This window comes from Drosophila biarmipes, chromosome 3L (assembly GCF_025231255.1).
Source record: "Drosophila biarmipes strain raj3 chromosome 3L, RU_DBia_V1.1, whole genome shotgun sequence".
Classification (NCBI taxonomy): domain Eukaryota; kingdom Metazoa; phylum Arthropoda; class Insecta; order Diptera; family Drosophilidae; genus Drosophila; species Drosophila biarmipes.
Genome location: NC_066613.1, coordinates 17,677,896 through 17,698,390, shown reverse-complemented (window position 1 = coordinate 17,698,390; position 20,495 = coordinate 17,677,896). Strand labels below are relative to the sequence as shown.

General features: G+C 48.4%; 8 protein-coding genes across 10 annotated transcripts; 3 read left to right on the top strand and 5 right to left on the bottom strand.

Moving 5' to 3' along the window:
• Window positions 1–66: 66 nt before the first annotated feature.
• On the top strand, window positions 67–6,511 carry LOC108035219 (muscle M-line assembly protein unc-89). Its single transcript, XM_017110744.3, has 4 exons — window positions 67–424; window positions 1,199–1,962; window positions 2,212–3,625; window positions 3,722–6,511. Exons 1-4 carry the CDS (start codon window positions 346–348, stop codon window positions 5,803–5,805), a joined length of 4,341 nt encoding a protein of 1,446 aa, XP_016966233.1. The 5' UTR covers window positions 67–345; the 3' UTR covers window positions 5,806–6,511.
• Window positions 6,512–6,726: 215 nt separating this feature from the next.
• On the top strand, window positions 6,727–7,717 carry LOC108035220 (uncharacterized). Its single transcript, XM_017110745.3, has one exon. It carries the CDS (start codon window positions 6,763–6,765, stop codon window positions 7,549–7,551), a length of 789 nt encoding a protein of 262 aa, XP_016966234.1. The 5' UTR covers window positions 6,727–6,762; the 3' UTR covers window positions 7,552–7,717.
• On the bottom strand, window positions 7,539–10,081 carry LOC108035660 (uncharacterized). Its single transcript, XM_017111368.3, has 3 exons — window positions 9,999–10,081; window positions 8,251–8,412; window positions 7,539–8,194 (listed from the first exon to the last, which is right to left on the bottom strand). Exons 2-3 carry the CDS (start codon window positions 8,410–8,412, stop codon window positions 8,021–8,023), a joined length of 336 nt encoding a protein of 111 aa, XP_016966857.1. The 5' UTR covers window positions 9,999–10,081; the 3' UTR covers window positions 7,539–8,020.
• LOC108035659 (tRNA (guanine(37)-N1)-methyltransferase) lies at window positions 8,419–9,992 on the bottom strand. The gene has a single exon (XM_017111367.3). The coding sequence runs from the start codon at window positions 9,858–9,860 to the stop codon at window positions 8,481–8,483; it is 1,380 nt and encodes a 459-aa protein (XP_016966856.1). The 5' UTR covers window positions 9,861–9,992; the 3' UTR covers window positions 8,419–8,480.
• An 826-nt stretch (window positions 10,082–10,907) lies between the features above and the next one.
• Window positions 10,908–15,190, bottom strand: LOC108035625 (LITAF domain-containing protein). 3 transcript variants are annotated; one of them, XR_006368487.2, is made up of 4 exons: window positions 15,079–15,190; window positions 11,706–12,029; window positions 11,462–11,641; window positions 10,908–11,405 (listed from the first exon to the last, which is right to left on the bottom strand). XR_006368487.2 is itself a non-coding variant. In XM_017111317.3 (3 exons), exons 2-3 carry the CDS (start codon window positions 11,990–11,992, stop codon window positions 11,536–11,538), a joined length of 393 nt encoding a protein of 130 aa, XP_016966806.1. In that variant the 5' UTR covers window positions 11,993–12,029; window positions 15,112–15,184; the 3' UTR covers window positions 10,908–11,535. The 3 variants fall into 3 exon arrangements, 2 of the variants coding, with proteins under 2 accessions (XP_016966806.1, XP_050742509.1); XM_017111317.3 differs by having other exon boundaries at window positions 10,908–11,641; window positions 15,112–15,184; XM_050886552.1 differs by lacking the exon at window positions 15,079–15,190 and adding an exon at window positions 12,172–12,354 and having other exon boundaries at window positions 10,908–11,641.
• Window positions 15,191–15,224: 34 nt separating this feature from the next.
• On the top strand, window positions 15,225–16,662 carry LOC108035590 (uncharacterized). Its single transcript, XM_017111260.3, has one exon. It carries the CDS (start codon window positions 15,228–15,230, stop codon window positions 16,461–16,463), a length of 1,236 nt encoding a protein of 411 aa, XP_016966749.2. The 5' UTR covers window positions 15,225–15,227; the 3' UTR covers window positions 16,464–16,662.
• LOC108035589 (protein-cysteine N-palmitoyltransferase Rasp) lies at window positions 16,515–18,231 on the bottom strand. The gene has a single exon (XM_017111259.3). It carries the CDS (start codon window positions 18,185–18,187, stop codon window positions 16,685–16,687), a length of 1,503 nt encoding a protein of 500 aa, XP_016966748.1. The 5' UTR covers window positions 18,188–18,231; the 3' UTR covers window positions 16,515–16,684.
• Window positions 18,232–18,344: 113 nt separating this feature from the next.
• LOC108034949 (modifier of mdg4) lies at window positions 18,345–20,380 on the bottom strand. Its single transcript, XM_017110233.2, has 2 exons — window positions 20,274–20,380; window positions 18,345–20,196 (listed from the first exon to the last, which is right to left on the bottom strand). The coding sequence occupies exons 1-2, from the start codon at window positions 20,274–20,276 to the stop codon at window positions 18,643–18,645; spliced, it is 1,557 nt and encodes a 518-aa protein (XP_016965722.1). The 5' UTR covers window positions 20,277–20,380; the 3' UTR covers window positions 18,345–18,642.
• Window positions 20,381–20,495: the final 115 nt, after the last annotated feature.

Genomic DNA, 20,495 nt, shown 5'->3' with positions numbered 1-20,495 from the left:
CTATCGATATCGATGACCCAACCGAATTCAAATTTGAAAAAGCAGAAAGCTTTCGTTGATCGGCGGAGGAGGAGGTGGATGCTGGGCTGACGAACCGAACGGAACGGATTATTTAACGCGCCGCAAAAATGGCAACGCTTGCAAACAAAAGCCAACAAACGCTACGAAAGTTATATTATTAGGACTAGCCCCCACCTGGAGTTAAAGTAGTTGAAGTTTGAAGTGTGCTCATTGGCGATACAAAAACGACGGGTTAAGTTAAGTTAAATTCGACTGTCTATATATAGATCCTCTGTATAGGCAAGCACAATATTGCAAATAGGTTAAATATCTAAATATCTCGAAATGGGAAATCAGCCGGGAAAGCTGCACACGCATCCGCAGAGCGGTCGGCCCAAGAAGGCAGTCCACTGGAAGTCCGCAGGCAAGTAGAATCTCCGGAACCCATTGGAGTCCCTGTCCCTGCCCCAGTCCCAGTCCCAGTCCCAGTACGTATTCCTACCCGATTTTCAAGATGTTAAAAGGGGCCCCCGAATGGTAGACAGGCCCGCATAGCTGGCTGGCTGGTGGGAGCGCTAGAAATGCGTCTATTTATAGCCACTCGCACACTCAGTGGTTGCCGTGTCTTCTGTTTGGCCCCAAAAATCTCACAACGTCAAAGTAATGTTGTCTTTCGAAAAGCGGAAGAGCCATTATGCTGAGATACAAAGTGCGGTGGGTGCATTATTATGTAGGGCCTAAAGGCGTTTCTATATGGGTAATTGACAGAGCGGATGTCCAACTCGCTATTTCTCACTTGACCAATATATTTGAATTTAAATTTCTAATGACATTCTTTTGGGACCTATTTCTAGTAATCTCATATTCTTACTATTACTATAAAATAGTATATTATTCAAAACATTGTTTTTTAGTTGTTGCCGATTTTTTAAACATTTCCGAAATGAAGTCTAAAAGTGGCAGGGTTTTTAGTACTTTACTTACTTTATTGGATTTCGGTTTACCAATCTGCCACTTTATAATAGTTTAAAAGTTAATACTAATTTAAGGAATTCTGAAGTGAAACAAGTTTTGACAGGTTTGGTTCTCGAAAATTATTTGGAAAATGTCGATTTTTAAGTTCCTTTAAATATGGACCATTCAAAAACAATAGTTTGAGCTTCACTATTTCATAATCCCTACTTTGTTCTCAAATCAGAGCGACCTTCACCACCCGGCCGTCCCATCCTGACGCCAGTGGCCCTGCCGGAACAGCAACCGGACGTGGTGAACCTGCGCTGGGATCGGCCACTGCATGATGGCGGTTCCCCCATCACCGGCTATACGGTGGAGCACCGGCGCATGGGCTCCCCCCATTGGGTGAGGGCCACGCCCACTCCTGTCGACCGCTGCGATGTGTGCATCAGCGGCCTGGAACCAGGATGGCGCTATCAGTTTCGCTGTTTTGCCGAGAACATCGTGGGTCGATCCGATGCCAGCGAACTTTCCGATCCGTTGACAGTGACGCTCCAGCGAAATGCCATCACCGTGCCCCGCTTCATCGATGAACTGGTGGACACGAATGCTGTGGAGGACGAGCGCATCGAGTTCCGAGTGCGCATCCTGGGCGAACCTCCGCCGGAGATAAATTGGTTCAAGGATGGCTACGAGATCTTCAGCAGTCGCCGCACCAAGATCGTCAACGACAACGAGGCCAGTGTCCTGGTGATCCACCAGGTGGCCCTGACCGACGAGGGCGAGATCAAGTGCACGGCCACCAATCGGGCGGGTCATGTGATCACCAAAGCACGATTGATGGTCCAGGCTCCGCCCAAGATTCGGTTGCCTCGCACCTACGAGGATGGACTGATTGTGGAGGCGGACGAGGTGCTTCGTCTCAAAGTGGGCGTGGCTGGGCAACCACCGCCGGCCATTACGTGGCTCCATGAGGGCGAGGTGATTGCTCCAGGTGGACGCTTTGAGGTGAGTTATGTCGTTCTTATAAAAGTTCTTAAAAAAGTGTAAAAAAGTCACTTTTCTTTAGCCCCTTCTCTTTTTTCACTTTCACTCTAATATTTTGAGTATTTTTTGGTGAGAGTTTATTTTCCCAATATGTATTATATCTAAATACGATATGTGTAAATAAATCTTAAAGGTTTATTTTTCTTTTTATTTGTCACTTGCGAAAATCCTTAAGAATCTGCCCCAACAATGACCTTCTCCCCATTTCAGATAACCAACACTGAGAAGAACTCGCTGCTCAAGATCGACAACGTGCTGCGCCAGGATCGCGGCGAGTATATGGTGAAGGCCTGGAACCGGCTGGGCGAGGATAGCACCTCCTTCCTGGTCACTGTGACGGCCAGACCCAATCCCCCAGGCACTCCCAAACTGAACATGTCCTTCGGCAAGTCGGCCACCCTCTCCTGGACGGCTCCACTCGACGACGGAGGCTGTAAGATTGGCAACTACATAGTGGAATACTTCCGAGTGGGCTGGAACGTTTGGCTCAAGGCGGCAACCACACGGGCCCTCAGCACCACACTGCACGATCTGATCGAAGGTTCGGAGTACAAGTTCCGGGTGAAGGCGGAGAACCCGTACGGTCTCAGTGAACCCTCGGGAGAATCGGAGCTGCTCTTTATCCCGGATCCCAAGAGGGGCATCACCAAGCCAAAGTCAGCTACCAAGATAGCAGGTGACGAGAAGGATAAACCCAAGGGAGGAGATGGTGCTGTGCAGGTGCCACCGCGTCGGAAGACCCTGTCGCCACCGCGACCCCATGCAGATGCCGCCACTGGCATGTCGCCCAAGCAGTCGCCCAGTGTCAAGCGGAAACCCAAGCCGCAGCTCATCGACAACGAGCAATTGACCCACGAGATGTCCTACGGCACCTCGGATCAGGCCTTGAAGATGGACGTGCGCAAGAGTCCTTCGCTAAGCAGTGCGGAATTGGTCCATAAACCCGCCACCGAAAGCTCCTCGAATCCAAAGCTCAACCTGACGCTGGTGACCACCACGCTGGCGCCGTTGGAGAAGCCATCCGAACCCACGATCCCCAGGTCACCCAAGTCACCACCAACTACCTCTCCATTGAAGCTTTTCAATCCCAAGCCCTCGGTAGCACTAAAGGATAGGTCCTCAGTGCCGCCGAGGCCACAACCTTTGCCCACTCCGCCCAAGGAGAAGCCGGAAAAGGCGTCACCCAGTAGCAAGAGAAGCTTGAGTCCACCCAACAAGAGGCAGCCGGCTCCTCTGCGGAAGAGTCCAACGCCACCAGAACCCATAAAGATAACACCAGCTCTGCTAAGGAGTGCGGAACCCGTGCAGCTGGGAGTCAACCAGAACGTGAGACGCTTCTCCGGCCAGACCCTAAGCCCGGCCAGAAATGTGCCCACTCTGGCGCTGGCCGTGGCTTCTGGGGTGTCGGCTGTGATTGGCGAGAAGCTGCCCACCATCGAGATCAGTGCTCCACCAACGCCGCAGGAGGAGGAGGTGGAGCCAACCATGCCAGAGCCCTCTCCGAAATCCCAGTCCAACCCCAGGCGCTTCTCCAGGTCAGCCGACAAGCACGACGAAGTCCACACCAGCAATGAGTTCATGCTGGTCGTCTTCGACAAGAACAGCAAGGTCAAGGATAAGGACAGTACGTATCCAGTTATAAGGCTTGCAGGCTTAAGGATCACCCACTAACTCATGTCACGCACTAATCGAAAACCCATCCCATTTATCTCACCCCCAGAACAAGATTCCTTTGAGCTGGACCTGGAGGACGCCATCCAGCCACCGCCCATTTCGATTTCAGCACCGGATCTGGCCTTCCTGGAGTTCACCAACTTGCACACCACCTTCCCACTCCGTCGATCCGTCAGCTCCACGGAACTTTTGTACGAACGGGCCATGGCCCGGTTCTACGAGGCAGTGGAGCTGGAGCAGGCTTCCAAATCGCGCAAGACTTCGCAGGACAAACTGGCCACGCCGGTTCCCCACCAGACGCCTGCTAATCTTCGCAAGCGTCTGGGATCCATTTCGGAGGCGGAACGGCTGTCGTTTGAAAGAAGGAGCGAACTACGTCGCCAGTCGGCGGATATGGTGTCCATATCGCGAAAATGGGATTCCAGGGAGAACGTCAACGACCTGGGTAACCTGACTCGTAACCACACCACTGGACAGTTGCAGGTGGAGCCCCGAAAGAATTTGAGAGAGCAGGAGGAACCGGAGGAGTTGGAGGAGGAACATCTTACGGAGAGTACGGCCGATGATAGCGAAGATATGGACCTGGATTTCGATGAGGATGTGGATGTGGTGTACCCACCGCAGAAGGAGCTTCAACAGCAGTCCAGCAATGACCTTGGTTCGGACTATACGGAAAGCACTGCCTCCTCGGAACAGGACTCCATCGAGAAGTTCAAGATGGAGCTGCTGGCGCGCACCCGGTCGCCCAGTCCCCGGGATCTGGAGACGTATCATCCGCGCACCATGGGCGCTGGAACCTTCACGCCCTATCGAGCTCCCACTCCGGAGCAGGCTGCAGTGGTGCTCAACCGTCCAGTGCCGCTGCCCAGTCCAGATTTCGTGCCCAAGCCCATCCTCAAGAGGTCCTCCAACGAGCATGTGGAGCAGTCCATCAGTCCATTGCCAAGTGGAATTGGAAGCGATATACCGCTAACTACCAGTCCACCAGTGTCTTCTGTTCCGACTGTAAACACCAGTAATCCCAATCCCAGTACCCTCAAAATGGATCTGGCCAAGGGAATCAAGTCCTTTTTCAGCCGCGACAAGAGATCAGCCACGGAAAAGAACACGGAGGCCAACGAGGAGATATCCAATCCGCTGGAGAAGACCAATGCTGCTGCGATTGCGGCGGATCTGGAGGCCAAGCGGAGGGCCAAGGAGGAGGAGGAGTTGCGCCGCAAGGAGGAGGAGCGTCTCATGCAGGAGGAGGCCCATGCCGCCGTGGATCACTACAGCGATCTGGTGAGGGAAGTGGGCAGTTCCCACAGGTACCACACACCCCTCTACCTGGATCGCGATGAACTGAAGCGAGCGGCGGCTAAAGCAGCAGCAGAAACCGACGAAGAGGACATGCTCACCCATGCAGAGGAGCTGAAAAAGAGACTCGCCACTGGTGGCGACAGCGATGACATGTTCCTGGCCCCACCAGTGGTCAGGGAGCGACGACTCTCCATCTCGGAACGGGAGCAACTTGTCCATGTCCGCGATGCCGCCAGCAATCTGGCATTCCACCGCTCGCCAGACAATGGAGATGCGGATCAGGAACACGAATCCCAGCCATCGCAACAGGATGAGGAGCCCGAGTACCCCACTGTGCTGGTGGTGCCCCCACCCAAATCGAAGAACAAGAACGAATCTGAGACTGAGAGCGTCATGAGCGAGATGGTGGAGGTTCGCCCGGATGCCAGGGGCAGGACGCGCTTGGTGAAGGTGAAGAGGGTTATCCGGCGGAGGGTTCCATCCAGCACTCGGTCGCGAGATGCATCACTGACTAGACCTCCGGTGGCGGAGGTTGAGGGCAGTCCGCAGACAGCCCTAATCCTTTCCGCCGCCGACAGGGACTTGCTGCAGAAGGCAGCCGCTCTGGCCATCCTCCAGTCGGAGGAGCAGGCCCACGAGAAGGTCCGCTCGGCCCTCAGCTACTGCACGGACCTGGTGCTCTTCCTGGTCGCCTGCTATGTGTACTTGTTCAAGGACGCCCGCCTTGTGCTGCCCATCCTGGGCCTGATCATCTACCGTCAGCTGGGCGAGGCTGTGAGGGGCTATGTGCCCGGCTGGCTGCGTCGCAGGATCATCGGGGACGGCAGCTAGACCACCACCCAGATCAAAATCCCATCCCCTGCTCACACTCACATGCGTTTATCAGTTAAGTTAGTTCTTATTACATACGACTTATTTATACGTCTTAAGGTAAAGTTGAAGGTATCCCCCCGAGTACGTCGTACTAGAATCTGTATACGTTAAATCCTTGCTAGTCCTGCTCCGGTTTTCAGATCTTGAAATATTTCACAACTTTATTTTATTGATAAAGGTTTCTAAAACTTGTTTTGCGTTTTTATCGAGTCATTATTTTGTAAAGATCTTTAGTGATCCTCAAGTTTTAATAGATTATATTATATGAAAAGTTATATTAAAAAACTTTTTTATATTTTTTTGAGTTGATCGATTTTAAAAACCAGAGCAGGAAAACCAAGTAAAATAGACAAGTCTTATGACCATTAATCATTTACTAAAATTACTCATACCTAATGGTGCCTTAGCCTATTCAACATTTCCCATTTACGAAATTATTTATCAGTTCCGCCAAAACCAATTCGCAGGAACAATTGGTATCATCTCCCAAGAAAAGATTTATCCCCTAGTATATCTCCAGTTTTCATTTTCGTTGTGTATGTATGTGGAGCTATGTAAATCCGAATGTTATGAAGTGTTCGTTTGCGGTTCTCTGTGGTCCAGGTCCATCCGGATTGTTGGTGATTCACTTTGAAAATAAAGCTTAACATGTTATAAATTCGTATATTTACAAGCACTTTCTTCGGCCATGTGTGCCAACCGCCTGTTGATGCCAAAACACAGACTTCCGTGGGGGATTTGAGAGTAGGTAAACCCATAAACAGATCGAATAGCTTATCAGATGACGTCTAACCGAAATGCTGCGCCAAATTCCGGGAGTCGCTATCAGTAGATAAAAATAATAACAAATCCGGCGGGATATAAAAGCGCCTGCGAATTCTAGTTGGTAGTCATCTTTCGCTCACTTTCCCAGTCATGGCCATCGCTCTGGGCTGCCTCTTCCTGATCACACTGGCCAGTGGATCCCAGGCACAGTGGTCTTCTCATCTGGTGCCGCCAACTAATGGCCTTGGGCCGCAGATTCCAGCAGCCACCTTGGCTCCTTCGCCCACCTTATCCCAGGATCTGGATGAAATCCAGCGTTTGATCCAGTTCAAGCCCTTGAACCAGCTCTTGGTGCGCTACCTAATCAACGATGCCCAGTTCCAGGCCTTCGTGCGGATCATCAACAGCAATGCCGCATTCACCGCCCGTTGGCGCCTTCTCTCTCAGCCGGAACTCATCATCTTCCTGCAGTGGACGGACCAGCAGCTGTTGGCTTCGGGTGGTTCCTTCGAGTTGGAGGAGCAGAGGCTGAAGGTCAGCCTGCTGAACCAATTCCCCTACTGGTCCGGCACAGTGTTCGGCTGGCAGGGATTCCTCAACGAGGCGCAGCTCTACTTCCCGCTGTATGCCATTCGAGCACACATCAATGCCAAAGTGCTGCAGCAGGGCATCTTCGCTCAGTTCTGGCAAAGATTACAGGGTTTAAGGGGGATGTATGAACGCTGGTTGGCCTCCGTGGAAACTACCCAGGTGCTGGCTGAACTTCAGAAGGCCGGTATCGATACCGTCCAGTTGGATGGCATCATCCGAGAGTTTTTCGGTTGGAATGCTGTAAATGGAACTGCGGAATCCACTGCTGCTCCTGCAACTCCAGCTGCCCCCACCGTAATTCCGGGTGTAGTGTTGCCTCCTGGAAACGCTCTTCCTGTGGTTGTCTAGTTTGCCATAATACAGTGATGGGAGAGCTATACATTCTAAGGTAGGATTTGAAATATATAGTTCCTACTAGATGTTATAAAAGGTACACTTATACCCGAAGAATACAAATAGTTGCATATTATTCATTAAACAAAATTTGGGATAAAAAAATATATATACCTATATATATATATATATATGCCTATTCGTTGGAAACTATATTTATCAGGTATTTGATTGTTAACGGAATAAAATTCTAAATTTATAAAAGGTTTCTTAGAGGTCAAGGGGTATATGAGTATTTCCAGCAAGAAGTGGAGAAACTCTACCTCGATGAATGCTTCCCATCACTGTCCATATGGCTATGGTATATTTTGGATCATCTTTGCCATAGCAACATCAGACCAAAGTCTTTAACAATCAATGGGTACTAACTACATCTACTATACGTGAAACGTAAACCGCTCTAAGTGGCAACCGGCGGAGTTACTTAGAACTTGAGTTTGCCCAAGGTGTCGGACACTTTCTGGGCATTGGCCCCCTTCTTCTTGTTGTTCTTGATGGGCGCCACTGGGGCTTTTGGCTTCTTCACCACCAGATCCTTGTGCAAAGTCTTCAGGCTGGCGTCCACCTTCTCCTGCTTGGCCTTCACAGATTCCTTGATCTGTAAATTAAGTTCGTAAGTGTTGTGTTCTCTGTGGCTAAACCTATTCCTCTCACCTGCTTTAGCTTGCCCTGCACTTCCTTGGGCTTCTTACCCTTCCCTTTGTTCCCGTCGGCCACCTTGAACACATTCTTGGCCTTTTTGGACTTGTTCAGCGCAGTCTTTGGCTTGGCGGCTCCAGGAGTCACCTTCTTGTTGTTTGCCTTGTTGCGACCCATCTGAAAGTAGGCATAAAGGAGACTCATTTTAATTGTTTGGAAGCTACAACTTTATTGTATATATGGTATCAAACACATTTCACTTTGGTGGCGGGCACCAACTCCTCCTCCGCACAGCGCTTTCTCTTGATTTCAATCTCTTTCGCGGTGGTTAGCAAGTTAAGGGACAGCTTAAAGGAAACCCTGTACATGTCCTTGTTGGGGGCCACATTCCTCACAAAGTTGATTCCCTCGAGTAGGTTGTCCTCTAGGCTGGCTCCCAGATTAGTCTCCACCAGTTGGCGCACCAATTCCTTAGTGTTTTCGCCCTTGGCAAAGGAGTAAACATGAACGGTGGGATAGACCACGTTTTCGGGCAACTCTGCCAGCTCCTCTGCCTTGTAGAGTCCACGAAATGCATCTAGGAACTCCACTGCCATTGCTGGTAGATTCATTGTTATGTGGATGGCATAGGTGGTGGTATCTGTGGTGAGCAGACGCTTAAGCAAATCCTCCCGCAGCTCTTCGATCATAAACTGCCTGCCATCCTTGTTAAACATTTTTATATTTGGCAGGCACTTATTTCTCTTGGCATTATGTTGCAGCCAACGGAAACTCTCGGGATTCAGGTCATTGGCCAGCACTTGACAGCGCTTCTTGGCAGCAGGAACACTGAATGGACCCACGCCAGCAAATACGTCATAGAGAACATCTCCCGATCTCAGCATTTTGACAATCCTTTCGTGCTCCGTGGAAAGGCGAGGATTCCAGTACACCTTAGAAAAGTCAAACTCGAAGGGCACTCCGTTCTCCTTGGTCTCCACCTGGTACTCCGCTTCCCCGCAGATAAGCTCCAGCTGGAAGTTGCGGTAGGTGTTGTCAATGGAGGATGCTTTGTTGACCACCGTGCGGCAGTTGGGCAGCTTGTCGCGGAGCACTTGGCCGATGAGTTGCTTATAAGGCAGCAGGTGATCCCTCAGATTGAGGTGGGCAATGTGGCCAATGCGGGAGTAGGAGGTGAGACCTTCCTCCTCGGTGGGCAGCACGCTTTTCAGGATCTCGTTGGCACTCCAGTTTTCGTAACCCAACTCGAGTTCGGCGAACGAGAAGTTCTCTGCGGTGACTTCCTGCCTTAGAAGATCCTCTGTTGGCAGGCATTCCCAGTTCTTGACAGGCGTTGGATGCAGCAGGATCTCCCGGGACTTGTCCACAGCTCGGACAGGATGCAGGTGCTCCATCTTGAGCAGGAGCTTCTTGACCAGCGGCATCACGCGTTGCACTTGAGACTCGGGAACCCGTAATCTGGGCACCTGGACGCTCTTTTGGAACTGGTCCCTCTGGAGCTCCTGCATTCCGCGCACCGAGCTAGGGGGCTGGAGTTCCTTGGCGTCCATGTTCCGAAAGTAGTGACGTAAACGATTCGTTATAATCGTTAATCCCGGGACCTTCAATTTACCCACTAAAAACATCCAAACACGTGCGACCTAGATTCTCGGGTTTCCTAGTCTTTTCCACAAATGTCGGAGAGGTTCTGATATCGTGGAACGAACTAGCTGTTCATTGAGGATTCGCGGTAATCCTAAATATCAAATAACCTTTGAATGTACCTTTAATATTCTTGAAATATGGATAAGTCTAAGATCGAATGAAAAAGCCAAACAAACGCAAAAACGTGAAAAACGGTGTGACCAGGCGGATGACCGTTACAATATACTAAATCATTCAAAGAAATATACTCAAATAGGCAACAGGAAATATTTTCAAATAATTTGAGGAGTGGTTTTTAAATATTTATATAATTATTATAAATTAATTCATAACTAGAGAATGTCAGACTTAAAAAAATTGGTACAAACATATCTTGAAGTTTGTCAATAACAGGAAACCTAATATCGACAATATTAAATTAACTACAAACGAACATCTTTGGTTTTGAAACTTTTAAAGTAAGACTGATTAGTATTACAATTACACGAACGATTTTTTTCAGAATATTTTAAAACTTGTCTAGAATCTTTTTGTTTGGAGGTGATAGTTTGGGAGTTACAAACTCATTTCCAAACTTTGGTGGTCCAGGAGCGACTAGGTGTTCCTCTTCTGCGCCGGGAATTCTTGAGATTTTAATTTTTCTTCGAGTTTTGTAGTAATATGGTCATGACATGGCAACCCATTCTAACACTAAAACAATTGATGCCAGTAAAAACATCATAGAAAACATCTCCCCTGTTTAGCACCACGAGAATCCTTTCGTGCTCCTCATAGTGACAAAGCATCGGGGCAACTTGGAGAAGTCGTACCTATACCGCAGCCAGCACTCCTTGATCTCTACCTCGTAGCCAGGCTTTATAAATTCCCTGTGGACAGGACATCCCAATGGGGGGTAATTGCTGGAGTAATTGTGAAAAACTCGCACAGCGAGGTGCTCCATTTTTCCAGCTTAATTTTAGTCAGACCTCTTTTACTATTGATCAACAAACGGATGATTTACAATATTTTTGATTCAAAAACTTCACAACTTTAGTGACATTTTACGTTTTATTTAAAAATAAAAAGTCAATTATATAGATTTGGTGATTAATTATTACAGAGATTAGCTTTCATAGTATTGTTACAAAAATATCTTTTATTTTTTCTTTTTGACATGTATTTCCCAAACAATGTGCGTAAAACCCAAGCTGGTCTTGAATGGATTTACAATTTGTGCAAATATTTAAGGTCCTGCTTTTCAAAATGGACGCACAGGCGACTTAAACGTGCTCGTAATCAGGCCAGTACATATACAGAGTACATGAAAAGCACATTAATTATTTAATTTTTCGTAGTAGTTGTCCTGTCCGCGGAGCGCTGGATATTTTGTTATTTAATGTACACGTAAAAACTATCTTTAGCGTGGCAGAAACATACAGGTAACAATAAGGATTTGGGCGAACCAAAATATATAAACGGCGGAGCAATTGAGCGAGTTAGCTAGAAGTTAGATTAAGGGAAGCCTTGGCCCGTTCCAACTGCCTTCGCTGTGGAATCCAAATGATATTACTACAATTAAATAAATAAAGGCAAAAACGCTTGCTTAAAGTAAACACTCTACACCACGGAACAACGCGGATCCGCCTGAACCCGAAGATCCTGCTGCGCCCATCGATCCTATCGACGATAACGGCCCAAATACGCCCGACAGTTGGGACACGAGTGGTGCACATCCATGCAGTCATCAATGCAGCAAGGTATCAGGCAGCATCCCAGCCAGCATCTAGGGATTGATAAACGACAATTAAATGGGTGTCTTTCAATGAGAAGTACTTGCGAAAACTCACCCGAATAGGGCAATCAAAAAGCCGGACAAGTAGGCAATCATTCCGGGCTCGGTGCGCGTGGTCGTCTCAATCTCGGCGTGGCACGACGGGCAGATCATGTGCGTCGAGGTGCGGCTGATGGGCACCACAGTGGTCACAATCGTGGTGTTCGCCGTGGTTGCGGGCGCAACAACGGGCGTGTATGGACCCACGGGCTTCACCCCGCCCACAGCCTCCTGGTACGAGGGCGGCGCCGAGGGGGGCGGCACATAGGTGAACTGCGGCGGAGCACTGCCAGGCTTACTCATATTGCTAGGCTACTAAATGCACTTGACGGTTAAGTGTCTGGAAGGATACACATATAAGTTATAATTAAAAAGCTGAATCTTAAATTGAGTAATAACAAAATTATTAATATATATATGCCCAAAAACAGGGGTAGTAAAGTTTATTTTAACTTTACATTATACAAAACCTAATTTGTTACCGTGCAGCATTTTTGAAAATACTGGAATATAAAAACTGCTTCTTTAGCAATTAAAATTCACCCAAAGGCAATTACAGAAAATAATCTCTCTCGACGGGTTGTGCCAATTTGGTTATCAGTAACAATTTTCAACTCTAATGGGAGTTCCCCGGCTGAAACAATTCCCAAAGCCTTTTGCGCAATCATTGGAAAATTTGCTTTGCTTTTTGTTTATGAGGAATTATAGGTTTAGTTTCTGATTCTAATGATGTCGATAAAAAATGGTAGGACTTTCAAAACAAATTACCATTGAATCGGTTGGAGATTTGTTACTTTAGCTTGCTGAAGGCGAAAATAAATTGGAATTCAGTTCGACAAACCCATCAAAGTACACATTCGGAAAGGTAAACAACCAGAATTGAGTTGATTCAGAAAACAGACGCTGAAAATAGCACAGAGCCCAATGGTCAGCATCTCATCCACGGCGCCATGAGTCATTTTCGCTCTTTTGGCACGCATTCGAATCTAATAGAGAGCAGAAGTCTAGAGCGACCCCAAAACAAGCTCCAAATAGGTATACCCTAAGCAGAATCGAAGGAAGATCGTTTTAGACTTGAGCTAAGCGATCAAGAGTTAAGTTATTTAGTAACTAAAATATTGTACGTATTATCCATAAACTACATAGATATTACATAAAAATATCCCTTCATCTGGGATATACATGTTTTATGTTTCAGACAAGTATTTTAATTCCTGACTTAAACATTATATATTATTTCCATGACTCAACAGATACGAATATTACAATTACAAAATAAAATTCCTCGAAGGGATTGTAAGCAAACTTGCTATTGGAGTTTTTTGACTGTTTGTTTTTTCGGTGGAAGCTCAGATAAGATATGGCAATTGGATCCGTATGACGACAACTGCCAAAGTTGAGCAATTGCTTTTACATGTCTGACGATCAGACGACAGGCACTCAGCTTTTAGAGCTGGTGTACAATGACCTGCCCCTCATCCAAACTGCGCCAACTTTCACCACTCGTTCAGGGGGCGATTGCAGGCGCTCAGATATAGATATATCCAGATATCCCATATGAGACCGCATAGTTGCAGGCCAGGCCGGGCCAGGCGGAAGTAGATATGGCTAAAGCGGGGTAACCAGATGTCTTGGTCTTGGCCAGAACGCCAACAATCGGCTACAACCAGCTGCACTTGGCGGAAATTACTACAGATACAGATGGAGATTCGATGACGTATGTGGGCGAAATGCAATGAGCTTGGCCCGCCATGAATCGACTTTGATTCGGTTTATTCCCGATCAAAGCAAACGCGTTAATGCAATTAACAACCGATGTGGTCTGAATTTTTCCCAAATTCTTGTTCCATTCAACAGTGTCACTTTGGAGATATAATAATTTAACCAGTTGAGAACGAATGGCGGCTCAAATTGAAAAATAAATTGAGACTGCACAGCACATCGCTTGGTACCCCAGAAATCTATCTTGTGTGCAACCGCAGCGATTACGTCAGTCATTCAGACACTCATTATCTCAGCTCGGATGAATCTTCGCTCTGGAAATGCGATAACCTTGCGATTTTTGTCCAAGCGATGTTTAAATCACTCACTCTACTACTGACATTAACTGATTCCCTAAGCTAGTTAGGATTTTTCATATACTGCAGGCAGTTTGGAACCTAATTTGTTAAGGCTAGACTATCTTATCTAATCCCTATTGTAAAGACTGCAGTTGAAATGCTGAGATTCATTTTTAAAGCATCTCCAGCAAATATTAACAATCAGTTATTTAGTTTATCTAATCTTATCTAAATCTATTAATATATCCTCTTTTATAATACTTTAATACGTAATATTTTGATTCCACACCCTTTTAATAGTGATATAATGATCTTTCAAAGGGTATGGAATATTATATTTATTTTAGTCAATCTTCTGCCCAATGTCATGCTACTTTTTGAAAGAGTATTATAAATTAGAATATTCAGCTGTGTATGTCTGTGCGTACAAGGTCTGTCACTCGAGGCGATCCGAAGAGATTTAAAAAACGCCTTAATATGTATTTAATTTTAGCCTTTGTGTTAATTTCGATTTCGGGTATTCCTCCGCCAAATGTAAACTAATGAATCGAACTTTAGGCCTAGGGGCGCCTTCTCATTCAGCAAAATAGGCGAACAATTACAATAGTGGGTAAATCAGAAAATGGCATAATTGAAGACATTTGGTAGGTAAATGGCAGTGAAATTGCGCACGATTACCACGGATTATACAGAGTATTCGTGAATAGAACTGGATTCGAGTTGGAGCGACCTTGTGGACGCCCTTTTGAGACCGCGTTTTCAGAACGGAACCGAAAGCGACATTAAAACCCTCCCCTGTGGAATGGTGATGACGATGATGTGGGTTTTGGAAGATGTGTGTTCCGCACACTATCTTTCGCACCGCCAGATGTTTTTGGCCGATGTCGCAGATGACGTAGTCGCGCCAAAAATAGCCACTTCTTTGGGCGGCAAGGACGCGGGGGGCGTGGTGAAAACAAGAGCAAAAGATGATGGCTTTACAGGTGTGTGTGCGGGTGTGTGTGTGAATTTGTTTGTGTGGGTGGTTTGTGTTGTCCAGTTCAAGCTGCTTGTTGCTTTCGATTTGTATGGTAATTAAATCCCTTTAGCCTAGCACACTTAACAGCCCGTCGGTTGATGCCGTATATACCACACGATATAAACGCAGCCCGTTTCAATTTGCGCTAATTTTAATGTATATTTTTGTTCGCACGCACACGCAGATACACATTGGTATAGGTTGCAATGCACACACATAGTGCACTTTTATCTGATTTTAAGTTTTATCTTATTATTTTAGAGGCCTTTTCTGGCTGCCCTTATTTGGCCGTTATTATTAGCCTGTCACACCTGCACAAATATTCTTTCGAAAGCGAGCGTCACCTCGAATTTTGTAACCGAGAGCGACGTATACGTTATAATAATACAAATTTCTCGTGGCAGAGTGACCGTACGGCGGTGGTTAAAAAATACCCATCAAATGTAATCGATAGTCTTCGATGTGTCCTTTATCGATAGCACTGCCGTTTCGAAGGGAAATGCACTGCGAAAAATATACGCCGGAAATCCGCGAATTGCTGCCCGTGCGGGAACACAGATGCCTGAAATGCCCCAACCTGGTGTTTGGCAACCTCAGTCACTATCAGTTGCACCTGCGCCAGCGCCACCAGGAAGTGCTGCCGCCTTCACCAGCAGGAGCCAACACCGCATTTCATTGTCCTGTGGAAAAGTGCATCTACCATGTGGCCACCAGGGGAGCCCGCAGCTTCACCAGCCTGCGCCTGCTGCGACAGCACTACCAGAAGAGCCACCTGAACAAGAACTACAAGTGCCAGGAGTGCGGCGAGAAGTTCCTCCTCCAGCACCACCTGGACAAGCACCAGTGCTCGGAGCACAAGTGTCCTGTCTGCGAACTCACTTACAACAGCAAGGCTAGCCTAAGGACGCACATGAGGCGCAAGAACCACCTGATGGAGCAGGACTCCGACAAGGTGGCCATACCGACGCTGGCCAGCTGGAGGAAACTTAACCCAGTGCCTAATCCTCCTGCAGAGGCGATTGAACCACCGATTTTGGAAGTAGCCACTATCTTATCCCCTCCAGAGGAGTACATAGACAATATATCCTCCAGCTTGGCAATGGTCACTCAGTTACCAGCTGAGATTTCACCTGCAGCGTCCAATATCTCCGCCAATCAGGAAGTTCCTACCGAACCACCTGCAGAGGAGGAGCATATACTCTGCTTCCTCCCCATTATGGATTATTCCCTTGAGCTGTCCTCACAGAAACTGGACATGGAAACCCAAACGGAGGAGGACGATCTTAATAAAATCAGAAACGAAGTGTTGGCGCCTCTGCTGCGGGATATAGAAACTCAAACGCCCGACAACAGAGGCGATATAGCAACGATGACTGATGATTTTCCAGAGGAGCAGGAGCAGGTGACCCAGACAAATGCAGTCGGTAGCGACTTCCACTCCTATCCAGAAAATGCACCCATGTTCGATTTGCAAACCTCGGCCCACATGTACACCCAGACCTGCGACGATCTGTTCGAGGAACTGGGACTGTCCCACATCCAAACCCAAACCCACTGGCCGGATGGTCTGTACAACACGCAGCACACTCAGACATGCGACGAAATTATGGATGAACTCTTCCCGGACAACTTTCAGTCGACTTGTACGCAAACCCGTTGGCTGGACTGGAAGGACAACGGCGAAGGCGAAAGCTAGGATAATCAATAAGCTTCTATTTAAAAATACCTTCCTAATAGGAAGCAAAGATAAATTGTTATAAAAATGATTTTTTAATCGAAAATTAAGTAAACAGTTTTGTAATAATCACAAAACAATTATAAAGCCAGGTAGTAATACAAGTTACAATACAAGATGTAATAGAAAATTGTTCATAAGAAGTCTATCTTAACGTAAATCTAAGCAGACTTTTAGCGAGGTCAATAAGTTTTTGTCTTGGAGCGAGCATCCGACTTGGTCAGGAGCAGCTCGGAGCATTGGAAAAAGCAATAGCTACAGAAGCACAGGGCCATGTAGTTGCCCACTCCACTGAGGTAGGCGCCGCGCATCAGGAAGTCACCGATCTCCTGCCCACCAATAAAGTAGACATTGGAGAAGGCGGCCGGGATGAACAGTTGGGTGGCCAACATAGCGTACAACCGCTGGGCGAATACGGGTCCCAAATAATGTTGTGTCCACCGCTGGTACTCCGGCAACGAGGTCAGCGTCTTGAACAGCTTCTCTGCAGCCAGGCACAGGAAGTTCAGAATGCTCCAGATGAGCACGTAGGTGTAGCATCCATGCCAGACAAACACAAAGGCAAAGGTCAAAGCGGTGGCTCCAAACTTGGCCGCTGGCGAGGATCGCTTGCCGCACATCTCCGCGTAGATGTGCTGGAAGAGGAACTCGTACAGGCCCTCATCGAAGTACTTCCACATGTCCGAGTAGAAGTGGATGCGGCCAATGCAGCGCGGTCTGCTGGGCGCGGGGATAGCATCCTGCAGGGCGAAGGCTATCCCTAAGCCATACGTTACCACGTAATACAGGAAGAAGAACTGACCTATGAAGTAGCCGGCGGAGTGCTGCCAGAACACCGAGTCCATCTTCTCCACCATGCGCACGTCGCGCGACATGTAGTGTATGTAGAAGTAGTGGAGGGCGCACTGAATGACCAGCCACCAGATCGCACTGCGCAGGACTCCTCCAACGAATCGTACCCAGTCCTGTTGCTCATCCTCCCGCCTGGCAACAAATCTCTGATAGCTAATGATGGGTCCGTAAGTCAGGCAGGGAAAGTACATGGCGTAGCCCAAATACTGGATGAGGTTGTACCTCCCTAGATCCTCCTGTTGGGCCCCCATCTTGGACAGCGAATAGCTGCAGCCGCGCAGCACACTCCACGACATGGTGACTATCACCAGGACGTACTCCGTGTAGCCAACGCGGGCCGTCCACCATTCGTTCTTCTGCATCAGATTGATGCACAGTATCCAGCCGGCGGACAAGAGCCACACCACTCTTTTGGATGCGGCCAGGGATACGAGGTAGTAGCTGGCTATCAAACCAGAAAGTAGCACCATTGATGTCCAGTCCATGTTGACTCCCAGGGCCAAGGCACAAACTCCGGCGAATGCCTGGCACTGAAGGCGAGGGCATTTCCAACGGACGACTCCTTGGACAACCGCATGGAGCAGGTAGAAGGGCCAAAAGCTGGCAATGAAGTCTCCAAAGTTTTCCAGCTCATCGTTACTGTCGTCGCGCCTCCGCTGGGAGAAGGGAAAAAAGCTCCAGCCCTCCGGAAACTGGAACTTTGCCTCCTTGGCTATGTGATCCCGAAGTCCGTAGATCTTGTACAGGCCCACAACTATGTAGGCTATATAGACCCCGAAGTACACGAATATCTCGCACCGGGTCAGCAGAGATCGGTCAGATAACCTGGACATTCCTGGACCACCGACTTGGGTTCTTCATTCCGGGGAAAAGATTGCGCTAGGGATGTGAAGAACCAGTGAAAATATCGATATTTTTTCACCCTTTCTGGAGAAGTCTCTTCGTCTTGACTTGCGATGTGGAACTATCCCTCGAGGATTACCCAAAATATTTGTGAATTTGTGGTTGCATTTAATTAACCAATCATGATAAAGTGAACATTAATAAGAGCAGCTGCACTCTTAAATTACGTTTGCTAATGGTATCTACATATAGAGCTACGTCTAAAGTACTACCTCTAGTATAGCATCTCCTTCTGCTCCTTCCTCCTACACATTCAAAACCTTCAAAAAGATTGATGTACATTGATGGGACGTCTGACAGTTAAACGCTAAGCTTATGGCTTCTTAATGGTAACTTAAACATTGCAGTATTAAATCTTAATAACCAGAACGTTTGCGGCCGGCTTCTAGTTTAGCATATCTTCGTCGAACTCGTCCTGCAGCTCCTTCTTGACCTTCCGGTCCTGGTTGGACATGCGTCGCTGCAGGTGTCGCCAGAGCGTGCTCTTGGGGATCTCGAAGAGGTTGGCCGCGTGGTTCTGCGACATTCCCTCATTCAGGCAGGCATGCACAGCTTTAGCCAACTTGTCGCGCAGCTCATCCTTGGGCGTACTGTCGCGCCGGCGGCAGGCCACGAAGTCGGGCAGGCGTCCCTGGGCCGACAGACGAACCTTGTGCCGGTGCAGCGTGGACATGGGGATCTGCAGCTCCGTGCTGATGCTCTTCAGTGAATCTCCGTTCTTCAGTCGCTCGTAGGCCTCGATCAGAGAGGGTCGTTCACGGTTGTTCCGCATGTAGGCGGGATTGGTGCGCACGCGTCGCCACAGGACAGTCTTGGAGATGTCGAAGCGGTCGGCGGCCTTCTGCAGGCTCAATCCCTCTAGGATCACAGCGTCCGCCGCCAGATCCAGTGCATCGTTGATATCGTCTTTCACTTCTCGTTTCAGCGCTACAAACTGCTGGAGTCGCGTTGACTTTTGGGTCGATCGCTTATCGGTCTTGATGTTAACAGGACGACGAACGCGCGGCTTTCCGCCAACCAACTTGCGTGGCTTCTCGTCTTCTAGTTCCTCGTCCGCCATGTCGCCGGCCACGTCCTCGTCGTCGTCCATTTCAGTGGCAGTACCCAGCTCGATTAGGGGATCATTTTGTGCAAACTCCTCCTCGTCGATCATTCGTGCTTCGTGCTCCTCAGAGTCCTCAGTAATCTCTGCCTCTGCGTCGTCGTCCAACAGCTCCACTTCGGCGCCACTGGTAGCCGTCTCGTCGTTATTCATCTTAGACAAACTGGTAGCGGCCTGCGTGATGGTAAAGGTGCCCGTGTTTTCGGTGAGGATGAATTGATTGCCGCTGGAATTGCCGTCCATGTGTTCGATTGAGTAGGTGATCTTTGGCGGCTCGTACACATCCAGATATTCCAACGAGCGGGTGGAGTGATTGGGCTGATGCTGTGCTTCTGCCAGGACAGTGGATGGCACGGTTACCGTCGGCTGTGTCTCCTCCTCCTCGTCTATCAGCTCCGCTTCGGCGATTTGCAGGCCAGTAATCGACTTGGCCGTCTCCACGGCCATCGAACCATTCTCGTCGGCGCTCGGTGGACTGGTCGAAGGATTGCACTCGAAGCTGATGGCCGACTTGATGCCCAGCAGGTTGATGGCCTCCAGGAACTCGGAGAGCGAGGCGGACGGCAGGCTAGTCTCGCCCATGTAGATGAAGGAGAGCATACTCTCCAGCAGCTCGCCCCGGATGTCGGGCAGCACGATGGTGGCCTCCTGGCCGCGCGGCACGTCCACCAGGATGTTGCGCATCAGTTCGCTGCAGGTGCTCAGCACGAAGAGATGGGCGCGCACTCGGACGCCGTCCCTGGAGGCCAGGACCACCTCGCAGTTCTGGTTGTCGTTACGCAGCGAGCGTTGTATGTCCATTATCGTGGACGAGTGTCCCATCCACTTGAGGTGATTCTGCAAGGGAAACCATTCAAATTGGAGCGCCGAATCTTGGTAATTGGCAGGTGTTTGCCAGGGCGCGTTTCGCTTACCATCTTGTTGTGTTTTGATTTCCAATTGATAGCCACAAACTTTGCAATTCAATTCTCGCAATTCCAAACGCGACGCGAAGCTAGAGTTTTCTGTCAGGGTTGTCGAGTGCGCGGAGGTTTTTGGTATATTTCTCGGGCGCATAATGGGAGGGGAACGTTGTGGTATTTGTTATGATATCAAAATCAGAATATGCCGAGATAATTTTTAAATAACCATTGCAT